Here is a 23,013-nt window from a genome sequence, read left to right as displayed (position 1 = left end):
GTGCTGGGGGAAGTTTTTCTTTGTGTGCCCGCGCTACAGACGGCCGTATCGGTCCGCTAATACAGGACTCGTAAAAGGCCCAGTGCACTACCTTTGTGAGATTTTTCTCTTCTTCTTCTAAACAAATCTAAAATAATTTATTAATATTGTATTTTTTTCCAGATTTTTCAGTGGGTACTGCAGCACCCTCAGCACCCCTACTTCCCGCCGGCTATCTGATTTGAGACAATGCACTGACTATAGATGCTAACAGATTTAAAAAGAAAGATGGTTTGATACTATATACATCATTTGTAATTAGAAAAATCAGAGTTGGAACAGTTAGTACTAAAAAGAATTCACCTCTATATTTATCTTGATATTTAAGATCTATTTCCTTATAGTCGTATTCATGTATAGATTTTCAAATACATTTTTGTAAAACCACCTCATGAAATGTTGGTTACAACTGAACCTATAGACAATGCATTCACAAATGTTAAACAATTTACACATTCCCAAATAATAAACCACACGGTATAAGTTATTTTATGAAATATTGTCTTTTTAATTTATAAGTACACATTAACAACAAAAGAGATGGATACAACAATTTGTTTGTGCTACAGCAATTTATATTTAAATATTAGCGAGTGGCCATCCTCCCTATCAAAAGATAAGATAAAACCCTAATCTAACTTAAAATGGATAAGTTACGTATAGTTAGCAGTTGTATCACTGAAATATCATAGTACACAAGGCACTTTCTTTCCATTGGATTTTAAGTGTGTCTGCCTGTCTGTCTATTTTGACCCATGAAATGAGGAAGTTTGGAAAGGAAAGGACACCTATAAGAATTCCTTTAAACAGGAATAAATGACATCTTTTATTAAAAAGCTTCTAATATCAAATGCCGACAATTGCAATAGCAGCTGTCTATCTTTAAAACAGACACATAAAACACACAACAACAACAAAACACACACTCCGTGCCCGTGTGTCAGCTAACTTGTAAACAGTTATCTTGCTCTGCGTTTGATTACAATTGATGGGAGGGATTAGCTCTGGTCCAAGGCGTTAGTAAGGCTTGCTGACGCCATGGACCAGAGCTAGGGAGGGATGTGAGTTATGAAGACGGTGTCTCTTTATCACACTACAAACAAGAAGAAAGTGCACAATAAAATAGTGACAGATAAATTCAATCCCTATTGTCAGTCACTGAAAGGGATTATAGCTCCCTGTTTGTAAAGAAATGTCTGACCTCTTTCTCTCGGTGAATGCATATATTCCAGCCAATGTTTCAATGAATAAATAGATGAAACATATTTACTGTGTTTACACCGCCCGAAAGAGATAATCCCACTACCGATTGTTTTATGAGTGCATGTTTTAAACGTTATAAACAGCCTGTTTTTTTTTTCTATAACAGAGAACAACAATGTCAACTGCTGTTCTTCTCTTTCGCTTGTTCACAGTGCAGTAAGAACTGTACATATGTATGACAGGTCTGTATTGTAAGAACCTTGTGTGCAAACCCGCACACTACACAAAGTCATCACAAAGGGAACTGAGCATTTTAAGTCATCACAAAGTCAACTGGACCTTATAAAGTCATCAAAGTCAACTGGACCTTATAAAGTCATCACAAAGTCAACTGGACCTTATAAAGTCATCACAAAGTCAACTGGACCTTATAAAGTGTGAGGCACAATGACTGGGTTTCACCCCAACAGAGAGAGAGAGTCAATGGAAAGAAAAACAAAGACCCAAACGTGAACTCAAGTACTGGTATGTACAGAAGAAGAAAAAGAATCACAACAGACTAAAAGCCACGACGACAACACAAATAACTATATAACCTTGCACTTCAAACAGTACAAAAATAAAATTGTTCTGATCCAAACTTCATTAAATAAATAGATAGATATAAAGATTTGGGGGGTGCTGGGCTGGGCGCCGGCGGACTACTACAGCTCGTCTTTGGGGTTGATGTTGAGGCTTGTGTCCCACTGTGATTGGCTGCTCTGGTTGTCCAACGCCTGCATCACCTCATCTGCCTGCAGGCGCTCCTAGAGGAGAAAGAGAGACGGAGGGAGAGAGGGAGAAAAGAGAGTAGGAGTTATGTATCGTGATATAAACATCTTCCCGAAAGAATCATCTTCCTAACTAAACAGCAATAAATATATTCCTAAATCAATAGCCATGATCAACATCTTGTACATAACATGATGTACTATACTCTATACGTGTGTCTCTATGAAATCATAGTCATGGCTGTAGTGTTTACCAGTTCTCTGAAGAGGGGGTCCAGGGTGAACCACAGGGCCACGGCACACCTCTGCCCCCTGGTGACGGCCCTCACTCCATGGGGGTTCTCTCCGCCAGACGAGAACCCCACCATACGACCACACTTTGGCTTCACCTGCGCCTAGGGGACGGAGGAGGGGACGGAGGAGGGTCAGGGTCAGTACCTGACTGTCGTGGTGGAAACGGGATCACATTGGACGTGGGAAATTCCAACGTTATTTAGACGAGGCTCCAAACGACAGAAAAGTGCCACGCAAAGGTACGAAGAAAGGGTAAGACGGTAAGACTAATAAAAACGTCCGAAAAGACGGGCAATAACAATGATATGAGACATTTTGATCACTTCACTCTTCCAAAAAAAAAAAAAAAAGACGATTTTTTTCCCTTCTCAGGAGAGGACTCACTGTGACTGTTTTGGCGTCCATTTCTGTGAAGATGAACTCCCCTCCCTCAAAGTCTCCATTCAGGTACAGCAGAGCACTTAGGACACAATGAAAACCATTGAAAATGTGTTCTAGCCATGACTATTTAACACTAGTTAACGGTAATAATATGGTGCCATTGATAGCACAAATATGTTTCAATGTTGTTAGGAGGCAGCTTAGCCATGGACCAGAGCTAGGTGGTAACCTGTAGTCTCTGTAGGTGTAGGCTGGTGGTTCTTTCCAGCACTCGTTGGCCTCTGGGTCTAACAGACAGTTGTCAGCGTGGATGGGATGGCTCAGGTCATTTCTATGGTCCTGTTGCCCTTTACCAAACAGACATAAAACTTATATTAAACCCAAACAGAGACCAAGTTGATTAACCCCAAAACAGCACAAAACAGAGACAAACTTTACTAAAGCAACAAAGAGGCAAACTAAACCAAATTTGACTAAACCTACATGCTCAAACTCTCAAAGTCACATAATGCTCAAGGTAGTATGACACTATAAGGAAAGGTTGATAATGATATAATGATACCATAACAGGGTTGGGGTCAATTCCATTTAAATTAAGTCAATTCAGGAAGTAAACTGAATTCCAAATGTTTCTCAAGTCAAGAATTTCATTATAATTAGTAGCATCACTGGTGACTTGGCTCACCTGCGATTGCGGTCCGGCACACCAGGTGTGTGTAGGAGAAGTGGAGCGTTGAGTTGAGCAGGAAGTAGGACTCGATGATGCGTCTGGCCCTCTCACTGGCATCATAGAACAGACGAGCGCTCTTCAATGGGACACGGCCCTCGTAGCCGTACTGCAGGTAACACACAGTAGAAACATGGTTAAATATTCCCCCAGCATGTTGCCAAGGATAGAACGGCACTAGCCAGACGGGCTAGTAGACTGCAACTTCTACTAGCCCGGGTGACACTCTCCACTTTTTCCAAAGTCTGTTTGGAAAAATGTTCTACTAGCCCAGTCTGAAAAATACTAGCCTCAGGCTAGCAGGGTATCTTAATTTGCATCCCTGCTTGTAAGGAACCAAAAATATTCTGTAGTTGCCTACTAAGGTACTGAAAGAGTGACTTTTGATAACTTTGAGACAAGAGCGATACTGAGAGATTGTCATATGAAAAGGGCAATACGAATCAAGCGGTTTCAAACACGTCTCCGTAGTGTCTATGTATAGGCGCTTGCTTACCTGCAGTGTTTTCAGCACAGTGGCTCCCTCAAACCTCTCGTTGGGAGTGTGAGGAGACATCTTCCCTCGGTATCCGTCTCCTGCCATAGTGACAGTCTGTAGACCAAACAAGAGAACTGAACCCCTGGCTCTCATATTCTAGAAATGCATTTATCAAGTACCAAACAATGGCCATGTTCACAAAGTGCACCAAGGTTCAGTTTTCTGGACACGGATTAAGCCTCGTCCTGGACTGAAAAGCATACCTGATGGAGCATACTCCATTGAAAGCGCTTTTCAGTCCAGGATTAGGCCTGATATGTGTCTGGGGAACCGGCCCACAGTAAACCTGTAACAACACACTAAATAGTGATCAATTGAAATGCACGTTTATACACCGTACAATTCATGATAGTGAATATTTGGATGTAGTTACATTTACATTTTAGTCATTTAGCAGACGCTCTTATCCAGAGCGACTTACAGTTGTGAATGCATACATTTCATACATATTTTTTTCTTTTCTTGTACTGGCCCCCCGTGGGAATCGAACCCACAACCCTGGCGTTGCAAACACCATGCTCTACCAACTGAGCCACAGGGAAGGCTAGTTCTGTCCTTGAGCTGTTCTTGTCTATTAATGTTCTGTATTTTGTCATGTTTCATGTTTTGTGTGGACCCCAGGAAGAGTAGCTGCTGCTTTAACAACAGCTAATCCTAATAAAATACCAAAAATACCAATTATAAGATGCAGCCGACTTACATGGGCCAGGTTTGTGAGCTTGGCACACTCGTCCACAGATATGACATCATCCAGAAGAACCCTCTGAGTTCCGTTCAGGGCCTTTGAGTTCTGGACCAGCTGCACACTGTCATACACCAAGGGCCCCCCTACAGTACACACGCAGACAAACACACAAACACACACACCAGTACAGAGGATGAGGGCAAAGTGTTAACTCATCTATGCTGGAACACAATGATCTGTCAAGTTGTTTACACATCACATCATGGGTTAGTTCAATCTAAATTCTGTTTAATTTACAGAGTCCTATAAACCTCTCCTCAGAGTCAAGCCGTTCCATGTATTTCAACTATTCTAGAGCTAGCACACATTTGTCAAACGATCAAGTGTACTAGTTCAAGGTCTACCACGAAATTGTGAAACGTCTGGTGGTCCCCGAGGAGAGGTTGGAAAACCATTGGTGTCGAGAACAGAGGATGTCCTACCTTCTCTGAGCTCCTGTGGTGGGGCCAGAGTGAAGTTCTTCTTCTCTGAGATGGGTACATACTCCATCCATCCATCTGTACCAGAGGGGATCCTGGGGGAATGCAAGAACAGAGCATGGAGCCACATAAACAGGCAGACAGTAAATGCTTCCAACAAGGCTGAGACAATCATTCGGGCTGCGGTAGGCCTTCAGTGTCTTGTTATGTTACATCTATGGAAGTAGCTAGCAGACAAATACATGTGTATTTGAGTCTTTGTATTTGAAATACTTATTTTTTTGTCTGAGTATTTTTCTAATAATGTGGCCGAATTGCCTACTTCTATTTGACGTGTTTGAAAGTATTTCCAAATATATTCCGATATTTGTATACTTGTATTTAAAAATATATATATATAAAAATACTTACTCTGAAATGTCTTTGAAAGTAATCGAAATACCCTAAATAGTATTTATTGGGAGCATATATAGTGTGCCAACTATTTGCCACAACAGATTATACAGATGCACGCCATACTGAAAGTATCCCATAGATGTCAGTGGTGTATACCACACAAAGCAGAGGTACTACAGTCAAATACCACACAGGATATAATACAGTTTTCATTCATTTATTATTGTCTATAAGTGAAAAGAATCACTTGAGTCTAAACTATCTATCTGACACAGTGTTGTCCTTGTGAACTACACATCTGATATTCATTCATATACAGGACATTCCATGGGACAACTATTGAACACGTTAACATTTCCAAGAGGATATCTCTGGGTTTGCTCACCTGTTCGAATCCTCTCTTCCACCTGTGCTGGTCCAGTAATGCTACAAGACAAGGGAAAACACTGACAGATCAGAATTTTACATTTTAGTCATTTAGCGGATGCTCTTGTTCGGAGCAACTTACAGTTAGAGCACTCATCTTAAGGTATCTAGGTAAGACAACCACATATTACAGGCATAGTAAGTAAACCTACGCTGAGTGTACAAAACATTAGGAACACCTTCCTAATATTGAGTTGCACCCCCTTTTGCCCTCAGAACAGTCTCAATTCGTCGGGGCATGGACTCTACAAGTTGTCAAAAGAGTTCCACAGGGATGCTGGCCCATGTTGACTCCAATGCTTCCCACAGTTGTGTCAAGTTGGCTGGATGTCCTTTGGGTGGTGGACCATTCCTGATACACACAGGAAACTTTTGAGCGTGAAAAACCCTGCAGTGTTGAAGTTCTTGACACACCCCGTTCAAAGGCACTTAAATATTTTGCCTTGCCAATTCACCCACTGAATGGGACACATACACAATCCATGTCTCAATTGTCTGAATCAGGGATGGGCTGCCCCCTTTTGTTGGCCCACGGACCAGTACCAGTACCAGTCAAAAGTTTGGACACACCTACCTATTCAAGGGTTTTTCTTTATTTTTACTATTGTTTACTATTTTTACTATTTTCTACATTGTAGAATAATAGTAAAGACTTAAACTATGAAATAACACATATGGAATCATGTAGTAACCAATAAGTGTTAAACAAATCAAAATATATTTTATATTTGAGATTCTTCAAACTAGCCACCCTTTGCCTTGATGACAGCTTTGCACACTGTTGGCATTCTCTCAACCAGCTTCATGAGGTAGTCACCTGGAATGCATTTCAAATTAACAGGTGTGCCTTAAGTTAATTTGTGGAATTTCTTTCCTTCTTAATGCGTTTGAGCCAATCAGTTGTGTTGTGACAAGGTAGGGGTGGTATACAGAATATAGCCCTATCTGGTAAAAGACCAAGTCCATATTATGGCAAGAACTCAGTCGGGGTCTCAACTTACTGCTGAGAGTTAAAATAATAGAATACACAAGGTACAATTTTGAAATTTGGTTGTGCATCAGCAGTCACCAATTAGCCCATGTCAGCTTAATTGTTTTAGATTGGTAAATTAGTCTAGTGGCCAGCTATCTAAACTTGTAGTAAGCATAATGTAGGTGGGGCCCATTGATCATCAGTTATCATATTAAAAACTGCAAACGTTTGCCTCCATCCTATGGCAAAATGTGCAGAATTGCAGGAAATTACCTGTAAAACTGCTAATTGTTACCTTCACTGTCAAGAGGGGGGCCGCTAAAATGACTTCAAGTGGATTTAACAAGTGTCATCAAAAGGAGACATAGCCTTCCCCTGGATTCAGCCGGTCAGTCTATGTCAAGTTCCTAATGTTTTGTACACTCAGTGTATATACTATATACAAACTCCTTATATAATAATATATATACTAATCTATACTACAACTATGTGGAATAGATGCAGATCCAGAAGCATTCAAGTGCAAAAAAGTGCATGAATGAAAAGCTGGAGCGCCAATGGTTTTCCATCATGGCCTCAAGGTGGTGCTGTGTCCTGCGGATATAATGGTGTAACTACCAGGCACCTGTTACTGTCCTACATATGTATGTATCAACAAGTGTCACAGAGTAGGAGTGCTGATCTAGGATCAGACCCCCCCCCCCTTCAATTTAATCTTATTAATTGTGATCTAAAAAGCAAAACTGATCCTAAATCAGTAATCTGGCCCCAGCGCTGGCTCTCATTTTTGTGCCCTATTTAAAAAATGACTTGTTCCAGTAACAGGACCAGTCATGTCGCCCCAATTGGAAGCCATTCACAAGTATCAGAGACAGCCCAAAAAGGTTCAAATAAGAGGCTACGTTTTCAGTTGTCATCAATGTACTGTACTCACCCCCTCTGTAAATTCCACGTGCATGTTCTCACTGCCAATCACGAGTAGCTCCAGCTCCTGCTTATGGCGCCTCAGGTACCACTCAGCCTTCTATAGACACACAGAGATGTCGGGCAGCCATGTTAATCTCCACAGGTAAAAAATGTTTTTTTATGACATCACTTTAGCACATTACTGAGCTACTGAATCTCCCAAAATTGACCACTTGAAGCAGAACGTTTAGGAAGACTATTTTTATAACCACTATGCCTCTTATATCTTATTTACTGTCCCAACCCTAACACCTCTTCCTCTTTAGCAGTCAAGCCCCCTCCAGCCCTCTCTTCGCCTCATTGCTGGACCAAATGGACTGTGCTATATTGCCCTCTCTCTTGGGTTGTTCTACCTCAGAAAGCACAAGAAAGAGGATTTCGACACCCATTCAAGGCACACTTTGATTGTTTTGAACTCGTTTCTGCTGTTAGAAAAATTATCTGAAAAATTAAGTGAATTGATTGTATACAAACTGGCCATTTTAATGAGTAGGATTCATATATTATACAATAAAAGAGTACCTAACATCCGATTTGTACAAACGTTTTTTTCTAACAAGGAGTTAGACATGAGGAATCCAATGAAATGGTCAAAAGCCAACCACGTACACCACACACCAATCCATCCCCAACAATGTGTAGATATACGGAACAAAAATATAAATGCAACATGTAAAGTGTTGGTCCCATGTTTCATGAGCTTAAATAAAAGATCCCAGAAATGTTCCATTCGCACAAAAAGCCTATTCCTCTCAAATTTTGTGCACACATTTGTTTACATCCCTGTTAGTGAGCATTTCTCATTCGCCAAGATAATCCATCCACCTTACAAGTGTGGCATATCTGATTAGACAGCATGATCATTACACAGGTGCACCTTGTACTGGGGACAATAAAAGGCCACTCTAAAATGTGCAGTTTTTTCACACAACACAGTTCCACAGATGTCTCAAGTTTTGAGGGAGTGTGTAATTGTCATGCTGACTGCAGGAATGTCCACCAGAGCTGTTGCCAGAGAATGTAATGTTCATTTCTCTACCATAAGCTGCTTCCAAAGTCATTTTAGAGAATTTGGCTGTACATCCAACCGGCCTCACAACCGCAGACCACGTGTAACCACGCCAGCCCAAGACCTCCACATCCCACTTCTTCAGCTGCGGGATCGTCTGAGACCAGTCACCCATAGAGCTGATGAAACTGTGGGTTTGCACAACTGAAACCGTCTCAGGGAAGCTCATTTGCATGCTCGTCGTTCTCACCAGGGTCTTGACCTGACAGCAGTTTGGCGTTGTAACCAATTGCAGTAGGCAAATGCTCACCTTCGATGGCCACTGGCACCCTGGAGAAGTGTGCTCTTCATGGATGAATCCCGGTTTCAACTGTACCGGGCACATGGCAGACTGAATGGCGTCGTGTGGGTGAGCAGTTTACTGATGTCTGCGTTGTGAAAAGAGTGCCCCATGGTGGCGGTGTGATTATGGTATGGGCAGGCATAAGCTACGTTCAACGAACACAATTGCATTTTATCGATGGCAATTTCAATGCACAGAGATACCGTTACGAGATCCTGAGGCCCATTGTCGTGCTTTTCATCTGCCGCCATCACCTCATGTTTCAGCATGATAATGCACGGCCCCATGTCGCAAGGATCTGTACACAATTCCTGGAAGCTGAAAATGTCACAGTTTTTCCATGGCCTGCATACTCACCAGACATGTCACCCATTGAGCGAGCATGTTTGGAATGCTCTGGATCGACGTGTTCCAGTTCCCGCCAATATCTGGCAACTTTGCACAGCCATTGAAGAGGAGTGGGACAACATTCCACAGACGACAATCAACTGCCTGATCAACTCTATGCGAAGGAGATGTGTCACGCTGCATGAGGCAAATGGTGGTCACACCAGATACTGACTGGTTATCTAATCCACGCTCCTATCTTTTTTTTTAAGGTATCTGTGATGAACAGATGCATATCTGTATTCCCAGTCATATTTTAAATTGTTGCATATTGTGTTTATATTTTTGTTAAGTGTAGTATCAGTTCTCTAGTACAAGTACTATGGAGCTGCGGCTCGGACTATTGATTCTTCATCCTATGCAATGTATTCCCAGTGAATTTGTGTATATTTGTTTTGACCTGCTCAGAAAAATGTGTCATTGAAGTTGTTAGGTTTATGTCCCTACATCCTCATATTACCATGTTCTGACCACTAGATGGTGCTGTTCCTGCTATTAGGTGAAAAACGTTTGAAGATTCCCCCCTCAAGTTTCAAGTTTTATTAGTTGCATGTATGGGATACGCATAGTATACATTGTCCAACAAAATGCTTACTTGCAGGTTACGTCTCGACAATGCAATAACAATAAGAAATAATATACAAATACAAACATAAAGTAAATGGCTCAGTAGAATAGAATAAACACTTTTGCATAATTTTAATACAAGATGGCACAATTTATAGTCCAACATTTACATGTGTAATTTGGGAAGGGGAGGATGGGGGCAGTGTATAAACTGAGCAGTATAATAAGAGTAAAAAAATAATCACCTGACAGCAACAACAGCACCATCTAGTGGTCAGAACCTGGAAATATCAGGATGTAGGATGGGACATAAACCTAACAACTTCAGTGACTAATTTCTTTGAACAGGGGGAAAAAAACATCACCAAATTCACTGAGAATACATTACATAGGATGAAGAAACAATACTCCAAGCCGCAGCCTCATACTACTTGTCAGACATAGAGAACTGATACTGTATATTCAATGTTGGGTTGGGATTGGCGTGGGGTGTCCATGAGTGTCTTTTGACTATTTCTTTGGATTCCTTATGTCTTACTCATTGTTAGAAAAAAGTTTGGTCCAAATCGGATGTTAGGTACTATATTTATTGAATATTATATGAATCCTATAAATTAAAATGTCCAATTTGGGTACAATCAATTAGTCTCAGAGACTGTATTTCAACAAAATATTGTTGCAGGAATGCTAATCTTATCTGTTTCTAACTACAGAAACGATTTTAGAACAATCTGAGATGGTGGGTGTCAAATGGCATGTAACAACCCTCTTTTTACTAGTCCTTCCTGGCAAGGCCTTAAAGAGGGCTGGTGTGACTGTAGTGTCTTGGACTTACATTATAGGGGTTGGGAGTAGGGAGAGGAGGAATGAGGGAAAGAACGGGTGAACATCTGCAATAGACAAGAAGTGGCAAGGCTGTTTTGAAACCTGAGCAGCCAGTGGCGTTTGTGGTGGGCGAAAAAAATCCTCTTTCCACCTGTAATGTAAACAGCTCCTAAATTGTTTCTGTGGGCATTGATGCATGATATAACCCCTCCTCCCTGTTCCTGAAGGACAGGAGGCCTTGCCAGGAAGGCGGGCAGGCAGACCACAGCTCTCTACTGCTCTATATGCTGGCTAAATGAGGTCCCTGAAGCCGCAGAGAGAGAAAAGTACGAGAAAGAAAGAGAGAGGAATGGAGAGGAGAGAAGAGGGGCTGAGAGGGAGAGAAAGATGGAATGGAGGAAAGGAGAGTCGAGGGGCCGAGAGGAGAGAGCCAGAGGGACGGAGATGGTTGATGTCAGAGTCCTAACCACAGTCATTAGCTGCACTGGTTTGTCCGCTGGCATGCGCACACACACACACACACACACACACACACACACACACACACACACACACACACACACACACACACACACACACACACACACACACACACACACACACACACACACACACACACACACACACACACACGCGCGCGCACGCGCACGCAAACTCTCTCTCTCACACACACACCCTGGCCCTACTGGGAGAACTCACGTTCACTCTAATAGGTTCCAGGCTTTCCAGGAAAATGGGCCCGCAAGGGAAGGAGTGCAGAACAAGAGACTCCTTGGCTGTACAGAGAGTGGAGCAGGTTTGAGGGTTTAAAGTCGACCATTCTTGGGGGGGGAACAAGTTCTTCGGGGCAAACCGGCTGCTAATTTGCCAGTTCGAGATAGTTCTCCAGGCAAACTGATTACGGATGCACCCCAAGTAGCACCCTATTCCCTACACGGGGAATAGTGAGCCATTACAAACGTCGGCTCTGAATTATCAGCACATTTACATTCCCAATAACCTGATAATTAGGAACACCTAGGGGATATAGTTGCTGGTAAACACAAATGATGAGTCACTAAAAATATCTGGCATTAAATTCACGCAGCAATAACAGGCTTATAAAACCTATTGGACAGTGAATCTGTAGGAATGAAAACTAAACTCTGGGCCCCAACTATTTGGCCATACAACGCAGAAAGAGCAACAGTAACTGATTAAAGTACCCTCCAACGTCAACAAAGTAAATAACAAGGTGCGTGTCAGAAATGGCACTCTATTCCTTATAGTGCACTATACTATATAGGGAATAGCTAGCCTGGGTACCAGTCTTTTTGTGCCATCATGCCACTCCTTGCCAGTCATTATCATGCCAAACAGTTTGGGTTGACAAGGAGTTGAAATTATAGCACAAAAATATCCGGGACCAGGCTAGGGAATAGCCCATGAGGGTCCGGATCAAAAGTGGTGCACTAAATAGGGAATAGGGTGCCATTTTGGAAGCAGCCAAGGTCTTACCTCCCGGGGTTTGACGTCGTGGCCCACAGCCTCTCTGTAGTACTCCACGTTCTCCGTCATAAACTCGTCCCCCTCGTGGAACAGCAGGTAGGACTGGGCACACTCCATCGCCTCCTCCACCATGTTCACTGGAGAGACAGGGAGAGAGAAAGAAGACATTATAAAATGGACATTAGTGTTACGTTCTGTTGTATTGCTTTGACAACATCGGGTTGTTCTTGGGTTGATGAAGCCTGTTTGAATTGAAAATGGAATTGAACATTGAAATTGAAAGAAAGGGGGTAGAGGGAGAGATAGAGTGAGAGAAAGAAAGAAAGAGAGCGAGAGGAACAGAGAGCGCACGAAAGAGAAACAGAGTGTGAGAGGGAGATAAATGAATAGAAATAGGTTTCAGGCAAGGTGGTGTTTAATGAGACTGTTGACAGGTAGAGAGGTTAAAAGACCTCCATCCATCCTTCTGAGCCCCGCCTAAACAAGAGGAACTGTCATCACACCTCCGTTACAGACCCCCTCCTTGAACTCCCCTGTAAGACTGCATCCCAAATAGCATCCATGGAGCTCTGGTCAAAAGTAGTGCACTATATAGGGAATAGGGTGCCATTTGGGATGAAGACAGTATAACAGACACTTCCTATAGGTTTCCACTCAAAGTTCGGCACAGGTCCACATGTGATAAAGCAACCTAGGTCTAAATGAGATTTTGAAGTCTAGCGCGGCTGAACATTCCAGGGGCATGACCACAATGGAGCAAGCAGCAGTAGCGCTACAACAGCGAGAGGCAGTCAGAGGCTAGGTGAGGTACACACACACACACACACACACACACACACACACACACACACACACACACACACACACACACACACACACACACACACACACACACACACACACACACACACACACACACACACACACACACACCTGCTCCAGGCTCGGGCAGTGTCTCCTGTCCCTAAAGTGCTTACAGCGAGTAGTGAATTGCAAGTAACACATACACACATGCCCACGGCACACACGTACATCCACCCGTGGGCTCACATATCACTTCCTGGTGGGGCGGCCAGGCCTTAGGCAGCAGCATTTCTGCGGTCAGCGCGTCTCCTCCGGTGAGGGGCTTCGAAGCCATAAAAAAACGACAATGTCACCGAACGGATCATTGAGGAAACAGCTTCCCGCAGAGCAATGTGAGGCTGCTGAGTGATGGGGAGACTTGACTTGACAGGCGACTCAAGACTTGTAGACTTCCAGTCATTGCACTAGTTAGCATTTGCCTGCGAAACTAACTCACTTCCCTCATCGTGGACACAGATACATAAAAAGGGCATCCATGATTTCATAAAGGGCATCATTGCCAAAATCCTGAACTATAACTTTAAGTGCTGCTGCTGCTGGGAATGATTCATTGAGCTCTGTCTTTTTCCTAGGATCCCATGAGCCAATTGGGTTTATTAGACATATTCTGATGAGGTCATTGGCTTTTCCTTCCTTCTCTCCTTTCCTATGTTGTCCTGCCAACCCCCCCCCCCCCCCCCCTCTAATGTCAGATCCCCAAACAGCGCAGACTACACAAATGCTGGTGGCCTATTATGAACAACACCAGACCAGATATTGGATAAATGTTGCTGAATCAGTTTGAGTGGAACAGTGTGTGCTTCTCTAATGAGGTGTGGTCCTGGTCTGTTTGGTGTTGATAGTCTGGGCCTGTATTCACAAAGTGTCTCCGATTAGGAATGCTGATCTTGGATCAGGTCCACCCTGTCCATTCATTACAATCTAAAAAGTAGAGCTGATCCTAGACCAGCACTCCTACTCTGAGAAGCTTTATGAATACGAGTTCTGGCCTTTCTCCACAGCTCTTTGTGATTTGCCCTAATCCCTGTCTTTTCACATGCCTGCGACCAGGTGTTCCTCAGTTCTCTGTCTCTCAGAGCCAACAGGGGAATACTGATCTAATTAAATGATAATTCGATATAGGTGTGTTATTGTTAGTGAATAAAAGCCTGTACACACCACATCCCTCCAAGATCAGGGTTGGCAATCGCTGTAGTCGGAACACCACACCCTGTGGTTTGGAAAGTCGGCAAGCAGTGTCAAGTAGGGTAAAGTAGGGTGCGGTTAGGTAAGACTTGGGGCTGGATTCAATCCGTATCGCGGAAGTATCTCGGAAGATCCACATTCAACTGCGAAGGTAATATCCGATTGAGCCGACACATGCAGCATTTACCGCGAATGCAGTGTCCGCGAAGGCGGGAACATTGCCTTTAAATTTCAATCTAGCTATAGCGCGGATCTTGGGCGATAATTCCAGCCCTTACTCTGGAAGTGGGTGAACCGCAGGCAGTCGTACTGTAGAGGTAAACCTAGGTGAAAGTAGGGTGCAGTAGGGTAATGTTACTCACTCTGGAAGTAGGCAAACTGCAGGTAGTCGTAGTGTAGAGGCAGGTAGTTCTCCATGGGAGACAGACGGCCGGGCCGGGTGGACAGGTCTCTCACACACTCGTGTTCACAGTGCAGCGCCTGGGTGAAGTGGTCTGAAACACACACAGGAGGGTGGGTGGGGATACAGGTGAAGTCATAGATTCATAAGCATTTTTAAAGCAGAGTAATGTCCTCCTGAGGAAAAGCATTGAGTCGTGTGATAATGATGAGGAACCATTCGCAATGCCTACTGTAACGTCTCATGCAGTGTTGTCATCTGACTGATTACCATACATTCTTTACTGCTATCGCAAAGGTTGCTTTTCAGCCAGGTCGCCACTGATTTACTGTAGATATTGTGCTTTGCATTCTCCGTACTAGATTTGTGAACACTCTAGACACGTCAGCCCAACACTTGGTTCTATCAGAGATTCAGTGGCTAATAGAGCCAATTCAAAGGTATTTCCTTTTTCTTTGTACTACATTTAGCTTCACGCACTGAGACTCTCAGGTCTACTGAGGAATAATACCCTAAAGCCACACACACACACACCTTAGCGTTCAACAACGTTTTCATCACCTTCCACACACAGCGGGTAACATTAGTGGGTGAACGAAACATTTAGCACAGTAATAAATGGACCTATTGACATGTATGTATAAAATAGCATCATCCTTTCTCTATGACAAACAAAAAAGAAAGAGATGACCGAGGTGGGATTCAGGTTAACCAATGTCCCTGGGTGACATGCTCCTGTGAAGTCAACCACTGTGAAATCACAGGTCAGAGCGGCCCAGACAAGCGGATACTCCTGTATCTCCATAACTAAAGAACACCAACAATAATCTCTTCTCTCGTTGCTAGTCTTTGTATTTGTTGATTCGTTGCCCAGACCAGGTCTGTATTTGTTGCTCTCACATACGGACGGAGAAAAGAACACCTAAGGTTATCAACAAATATTTCCATTCTTTAGGAGTCAGTCATGTTGATATCATGGCGCCGTCGTGTAAGGTTCATGTATCGTTCCGTGATGTCAGGCTGGAGGCAGGAGTTGGAGAAGAGGAGGGGACAGGAGCCAGATGGAGTTTTTGTGTGTTTGTGGCCAGTGAGGTTGAGCGTGAGCATGTTGTCACAGAACCACACTCTGTTGAGGAGAGAGGAGAATGGAGGCACACGCTCTCCAAGAAAAAAATGTCCCCTTATATTGGGTGAATTTCAAATTCTCAAACCATGTGGCTGGACAACTTTATTTGTATTGCTTTTAAGTCTTTTAATACATTTTTATCTGGTTAATAACACATGATTCTAGCTAGCTATTGGTGTAGCTAGCTATCAAGTAAACAAAAGAGGGTTCAATTTGATTGGCTGTCGCACGCAATTTCAATAGCGTTTGAGTTGCTTCGTGTATCAGCAACGTTTTTTGAGACGTTGTCACTTGCAACTGTAACTAAAATTGCACGAAAGTTGCTTTGTGTAACCCCTTATATTGTGCCACCCCCATAACCACGGACGAAAGTACGTCGGAAGACAGTAAACCACTACAGGATCACATAAATATATAGCAATATGAATACTGTAGTGTAAAGGAAAATTATTCCCTTCCATTCACATGTACACTACATAACCAAAAGTATGTGGACACCTGCTCGTCGAACATCTCATTCCAAAACCATGGGCATTAATATGGAGTTGGTCCCCCCTTTGCTGCTATAACAGTCTCCACTCTTCTGGGAAGGCTTTCCACTAGATGTTGGAATATTGCTGCCGGGACTTGCTTCAATTCAGCATTCAGCCACAAGAGCATTAGTGATGTCGGGCACCGATGTCGGATAATTAGGCCTGGCTCGCAGTCCGGCGTTCCAATTCATCCCAAATGTTTATGATGGGGTTGAGGTCAGGGCTTTGTGCAGGCCAGTCAAGTTCTTCCACACTGATCTCCAAAAAACATTTCTGTATGGACCTTGATTTGTGCATGCGGGCACTGCAAAGCTGAAACAGTAAAAAAGGGCCTTCCCCAAACTGTTGACACTAAGTTGGGAGTACAGAATCGTCTAGAATGTCATTGTATGCTGTAGTGTTTAGATTTCCCTTCAATGGAACTAAGGGGCCTAGCCCGAACCACGAAAAACAGCTCCAGACCATTATTCCTCCTCCACCAAACTTTACAGTTGGCACTATGCATTGGGGCAGGTAGCATTCTCCTGGAATCCGCCACACCCAGATTCGTCCGTTGGACTGCCAGATGGTGAAGCGTGATTCATCACTCCAGAGAACGTGTTTGCACTGCTCCAGAGTCCAATGGCGGCAAGCTTTACACCACTCCAGCCGACGCTTGGCATTGCGCATGGTGATCTTAGGCTTGGTGCGGCTGCTCGGCCATGGAAACCCATTTCATGAAGCTCCCGACGAACAATTATTGTGCTGACGATGCTTCCAGAGGCAGTTTGGAACTCGGTAGTGAGTGTTGCAACCAAGGATAGACGATTTTTAAGCGTTGTGCGCTTCAGTACTCTGCAGTCCTGTTCTGTGAGCTTGTGTGGCCTACCACTTTGTGGCTGAGCCGTTGTTGCCCCTAGATGTTTCCAATTCACAATAACAACACTTACAGTGGACCGGGGAAGCTTTAGCAGGGCAGAAATTTGACGAACTGACTTGTTGGAAAGGTGGCATCCTATGACGGTGCCACGTGAAATGTCACTGAGCTCTTTAGTAAGGCCCTTCTACTGCCAATGTTTGTCTATGGAGATTGCAGGGCTGTGTGCTAGATTGTATACACCTGTCAGCAATCCACTAATTTAAAGGGGTGTCCACATACTTTTATATATACTGTATAGTGTATGTATGTGTAACCGATCCACACACTACATGTTCATGTTTTCAAATGTATGTCAACTATAAAGTCTTTTGTCTGTAATGTCTTTTTCGTTATGTGCCGGAACCCGGGAAAACTAGCTGTCGCCATTGGAGATCCTAATAAATCAAGTCAAATGAAATGCTTTTCCATGTGACGGTGCTTCTCCATCAAGATCAAATAGCACTTTAGACTTGATTCATTCAACACTTGAGGTGCATAGTCCCACGGTCAAAGAAACTACAATTGCGCTGATTCTACAGTTGTTGAAGTCCTATGGAAAAAGAACTCTTGGCATAATTAGACATTGAGAAAAGCCTCATCAAAGCCAAGACTGTACGTTTTTGGCATGTTTGCGCAATGTGTGATTGAGACAAAGCACGCTTGCCATCGACTCAGCTTAGCTTCAAGACCACCACAATACCGCTAGCAGCAGTGAATTCTGTGAGGGGAACTGCGCAACTGGCTAATGTCAACACAAACACAGCTGACTAAGCTTGTGTGTGTGTGTGTGTATAATTGCATAATCACATGACTATTTTCCAGTGCTATGAGAGGTCTGACACCCCTGTCACCACAGGAGGTTGGTAGCACCTTCATTTGGAAGGACAGGCTTGTGGTACTGGCTGGAGAGGAATGGTATCAAATACATCAAACTCATGTGGTTGATGCCATTCCATTCGCTCCGTTCCAGGCATTATTATGAGCCGTCCTCCCCTGTAACGTCCGTCTGAAGGAGTAGACCAAGGCGCTGGGTTGGGTTCATCATATTTTAATTAACGTGAACCAGCAAAACAATAAACAAAACGCAACGAACGAACAGTATTGCAGGCTACTCACAGCTATGCAAAATCAACTTCCCACAAAAGACAGGTGGAAAAAGGGCTACCTAAATATGGCTCCCAATCAGCGACAACAAAGTACAGCTGTCCCTGATTGAGAGCCATACCAGGCCAAAACACAGAAATACTAAACAAGGATAGGGAACATAGAATGAACATAGAAATATAAAATATAGAACATACATCAAAACCCCAAAACACACAAAACGAACACCCCCTGCCACGCCCTGACCAAACTACTATAACAAATAACCCCTTTTACTGGTCAGGACGTGACATCCCCTCAGCAGCCTCCACTGCCTGTTACACATCCATATTCATAAAGCATGTCAGAGCAGGATCAGTTTCCTTTTAACACATCATGAATAAGATTCCATTAAGAAGGGAGGACCTGATCCTAGATCAGCATTCATGATCTTTATGAATATGGGCCCTGGAGTCTATGGACTCACAGCTAGGCCTGACGCAATGACACTTTGGACTACCAAAAATGCAACAATAACACAGTACGCTAACCAAATGTTTTCCCTCAATGGAGCATGAATGCCAGACTGTACACTGAGTGCTCACTGACAAGACATTATGGAGAAATTATGAAACTGAAGTGGTAAAAATGGAAACAAATCTGAAACAACTCTCTCTCTCTCAGTTCAACGGTTGTAGACTTAGGGCTGGATACGTGGGGCTGTAACTGACCAATGAGGTCACCAAACATTGACCAGACCTGCTCTGGATGACTTTGTGGTCAGAACTGTATGACCATGGCTGATGAGGAGAGGTGATGCAGAGAGAGAGAAAGGAGAGAGAGAGAGAGAGAGAGGATGAAGAAAGAGAGAGAGGGTGGGGAAAGAGAAAGAGAGACGGTGAAGAAAGAGAGTGAGGGTGGGGAAAGAGAGAGAGAGGTCCTGGGGCTCTGTTTGCAAACACAAACAGACCCCACAGAGCCCCAGGACAGCAACACAATTCGACCCAACCACATCATGAGAAAACAAAAAGATTTGACCCATTGGAAAGAATTAATAAAACATTTTAAAAAACTAGGCAGACCTGGCTCTCAAGAGAAGACAGGATGTGTGCACACTGCCCACAAAATGAGGTGGAAAACTGAGCTGCACTTCCTTACTTCCTGCCAAATGTATGACCATATTAGAGACACATATTTCCCTAAGATTATACACCAAGATTCATAAACAAATCCAATTTTGATAAACTCCCACATCTACTGGGTGAAATACCACAGTGTGCCATCACAGCAGCAAGATTTGTGACCTGTTGCCACAAGAAAAGGGCAACCAGTGAAGAACAAACACCATTGTAAATACAACACATATTTATGTTTATTTATTTTCCCTTTTGAACTATTTGCACATCATTACAACACTGTATATAGCCATAATATGACATTTGAAATGTCTCTATTCCTTTGGAACTTTGTGAGTGTAATGTTTACAACTTGCTTTGGCAATGTAAACGTATGTTCCCCATGCCAATAAAGCTCTTTGAATTGAAAGGATGGAGAGAGAGAGAGAGAGAGAGAGAGAGAGAGAGAGAGAGAGAGAGAGAGAGAGAGAGAGAGAGAGATTTACAAGCAGGGCTCACTATGGCTGTGTCCTTTGGCAATAGCTAGGCACTCATGCTGGCCCAGTTTCAGACTGTTGGCTTTTTGGATCACCTAAGATGGTAACAGAGCAAGTCAAAAAGATCTCAAAAAGGCTTTCCACGTGAACACACACAGAGACAGCCAGAGGAAAGAGTAAAGTATATGTATACCGTACACATTTGTCTCCAACTGTGTTGGACTTCACACAATCAATACACTGCTCATTGCTTTTCCTGCACTCATCTCCACCCGCTTAGAGGTTATTTCAAGATGTTCAGTGGTCTGTTGGACCACTTAGCCAAAGACAGACTCATGGCCACAACAATGTTTTGAAATTACAATACCAGGATATTACACAGGAAATGCCAAGAACCAAAATATGTGTGAGGAGTCATTGGTGTTTCAAGCCTTGTCAGCCATTTTCCTTGACAGTCCAAAAGAGATGAAGGGAGGTAGTTTTAAAATGAAATGTCCCATGAAGTAGTCCAGGTGGAAAAGTCATTTATCTGAAAAAAAGTATCCTCGAGGAGGTAACTTACGGTAAGTAGCTCTCTCTGACATTTAATGGCAGAACCACATGAGATATGGCGTAGGGGTATTTGCTGTTAAGTAGAGTGTACCAGTACTCCCTTCATAATGAAAAAAGAGTATATTTATTTTAACATTCATGTTGTTTTAAACTGTTAATATGAAAAAAAACATTAGACCATTTCCAAACTGAGGGAGTTGTTTTTGTCAAATCAATAAAGGTTCAGTTTGGAAGAATGATTTGGCTAAAACTTCTTAAGCTGTAACAAATATTGACCAAATCATGGCAGCCATCTCATACTTCACCTCATTCAATTATCCTCATTCAAATATGTTCTAAGCAATGACTAATCTCCGACACAAAAGCGTGACATCAAAAACAAGTCACCATTATTATGTGTGCGCTGTCAGGCCCTGTGAAAGAGAGACATTGGGCAGTTTACACAACAGTTTGTGATTTCTTGGCATTTAGCAACCTAGCGGTCCAGAACGCCCTCTCTCTCTCGCTGCATATTTTCCCTCATCTGCTTTTTGACCAGAGCTGGAGAGTCACGGATTACATGTAATATTTACAACAACAAAAAACGGTAACTGTAATCCGTTACGTTACTAGCAAAAATATTGTAATCAGATCACAGATACTTTTGAAAAACTAGATGATTACTTTGAGGATTACTTTTTAATTCAGAAAAGATGTTTGCGGGGAAGAAATATTTGACACTTCTCCGTTTTCTCAGTGACATTCAAATCAGCATTGAAAAAAGGTGCAAATTTAAGTTTAAGACCACAAGTCAGAGACCACTATGATGACACACCAAATGTGTTTGATGGATCGCGGGAAAAGAACAGGAATAGGCATTTGTAGGCTACAGTCCAAGCTATATCTTCCAATGATGCGACTGCTGTCGGCATCCAAAGATGATCCAATTTGAACAAACGCTTGGATGTGAGGATGACAGCAGTGGTGTAGTCTACGGCGATACAGATGTCACTTATTATTGATATCTACATAGTGCATTGATGTGAATCACACCGCTGCTCTCTCATTTAGCTATTTGCGCCATATGGATTGTGGTTGTTGTAGATGGCTGTTTACAAATCTAAATGTGTATTTGAACCCAATAATGTTTGAATTCAAGAAGTTTAAGCTGCATATCAATCATTGATTTTGAAACCAGTGGACAGCCAGTGAAGAATGAGCTCTTGCAACAAACAGCTGCATAGTGCGGATCCCAGCCTCTGGAATAAAAGTGGGGCTTTTATTGCTCAATCTAATTCATGCTGATAAATTATTTTTTTCCTAATGGACACATGCTGAAACTCGCACACTTTTGATAGACTTAAAGGGGCAATCTGTAGTTGCTACATCAATTTTGGGATTTATAAATTATATATACTGTATATCCATTGATTCTTGAAGAATATAACTTATAAATGCCTCAATGGATTAGTTCAACTGTCACACTCCATAAGAACCCAAAATATAAGCTTGTTTTTCTCCGATGTTTATCATTGTAAATGCAAACAAACACTGTATAGCCTCATAACATGGTTAAAACAATAATGTTGATATCATGAATGGTCAGTCCTTGCATCCATAGCTCTGTCTATTAATCTGAGAGTGGTTATATTTCTCCAGGCCAGACCCTCAGCTTTTTACCAAAACAGAGGCGGGGCGCCCGTTTTATTATTGATTCATCTGTTTCATCCATTTGCCCTTTAAACAGCTGCATATTATCAAGATATCAAAGTGTCACCAACAGGTAAACAATAGTCCTATAACAAATGCAGCATATGGCATACATTTTTCACATGTAAATAGCACTTTTCAGTAGTGCTGAAAGCATGCCATTCCATGAGCACAGCATTTATTTTCCAACTCGAATCAGTCGAGTCCAATCAGTCCTCCATGACAACACAATCATAAACAACAGAGTAGGGCTGGCTAATAAGTCCTTCGTTTTGGGGTCATGCTCAGGTAAAACAATATGGCTAATTTATACTTCCATATTTCCAAGTCCTATTCTTGAATATCTCAGGGGTATAACATTAATTGGAATGACTGGAATTCTGATAGACTTTTATGTAAATATATAATTGAATCGTATTATTATATGTAGTAGAAAGTGATGGGTTAGAAGAAGCCTACATATCCAACCCATAAAGTAAAATTGAACATCCATATTATGGTCAGCTATGTAAACTTTAACATTGATTTATCCTGCAATAGATGTCGTTCAATTGGTAACATACATTTTTGTCTTC

At 42.6% G+C, this 23,013-nt stretch overlaps 1 protein-coding gene across 2 annotated transcripts in view; it reads right to left on the bottom strand.

Annotated features, from left to right (window-relative positions):
• Positions 1-523: 523 nt before the first annotated feature.
• Positions 524-23,013, bottom strand: part of LOC106613518 (prolyl 3-hydroxylase 2) — a 94,517-nt gene continuing 72,027 nt past the window's right edge. Inside the window, exons 4-15 of one of the 2 annotated variants that reach the window (XM_014215861.3) lie at positions 14,908-15,039; positions 12,506-12,633; positions 7,846-7,935; positions 5,898-5,938; positions 5,120-5,211; positions 4,653-4,780; positions 3,911-4,006; positions 3,373-3,523; positions 2,917-3,034; positions 2,691-2,766; positions 2,267-2,407; positions 524-2,048 (exon numbers count right to left, since the gene is read on the bottom strand). In XM_014215861.3, the coding sequence (XP_014071336.1) occupies positions 1,947-2,048; positions 2,267-2,407; positions 2,691-2,766; positions 2,917-3,034; positions 3,373-3,523; positions 3,911-4,006; positions 4,653-4,780; positions 5,120-5,211; positions 5,898-5,938; positions 7,846-7,935; positions 12,506-12,633; positions 14,908-15,039 (1,295 nt within the window). In that variant the 3' untranslated portion in view covers positions 524-1,946. Of the gene's footprint in view, positions 2,049-2,266; positions 2,408-2,690; positions 2,767-2,916; positions 3,035-3,372; positions 3,530-3,910; positions 4,007-4,652; positions 4,781-5,119; positions 5,212-5,897; positions 5,939-7,845; positions 7,936-12,505; positions 12,634-14,907; positions 15,040-23,013 lie in introns of both variants that reach the window. The other variant, XM_082956716.1, reaches the window with a different exon arrangement.

The sequence above is a fragment of the Salmo salar genome, chromosome 10 (assembly GCF_965601325.2).
Source record: "Salmo salar chromosome 10, fSalSal1, whole genome shotgun sequence".
NCBI classification, from domain to species: Eukaryota; Metazoa; Chordata; class Actinopteri; order Salmoniformes; family Salmonidae; genus Salmo; species Salmo salar.
The sequence above is the reverse complement of the archived record's forward strand: the minus strand, read 5'-3'. Positions and strand labels throughout refer to the sequence as shown.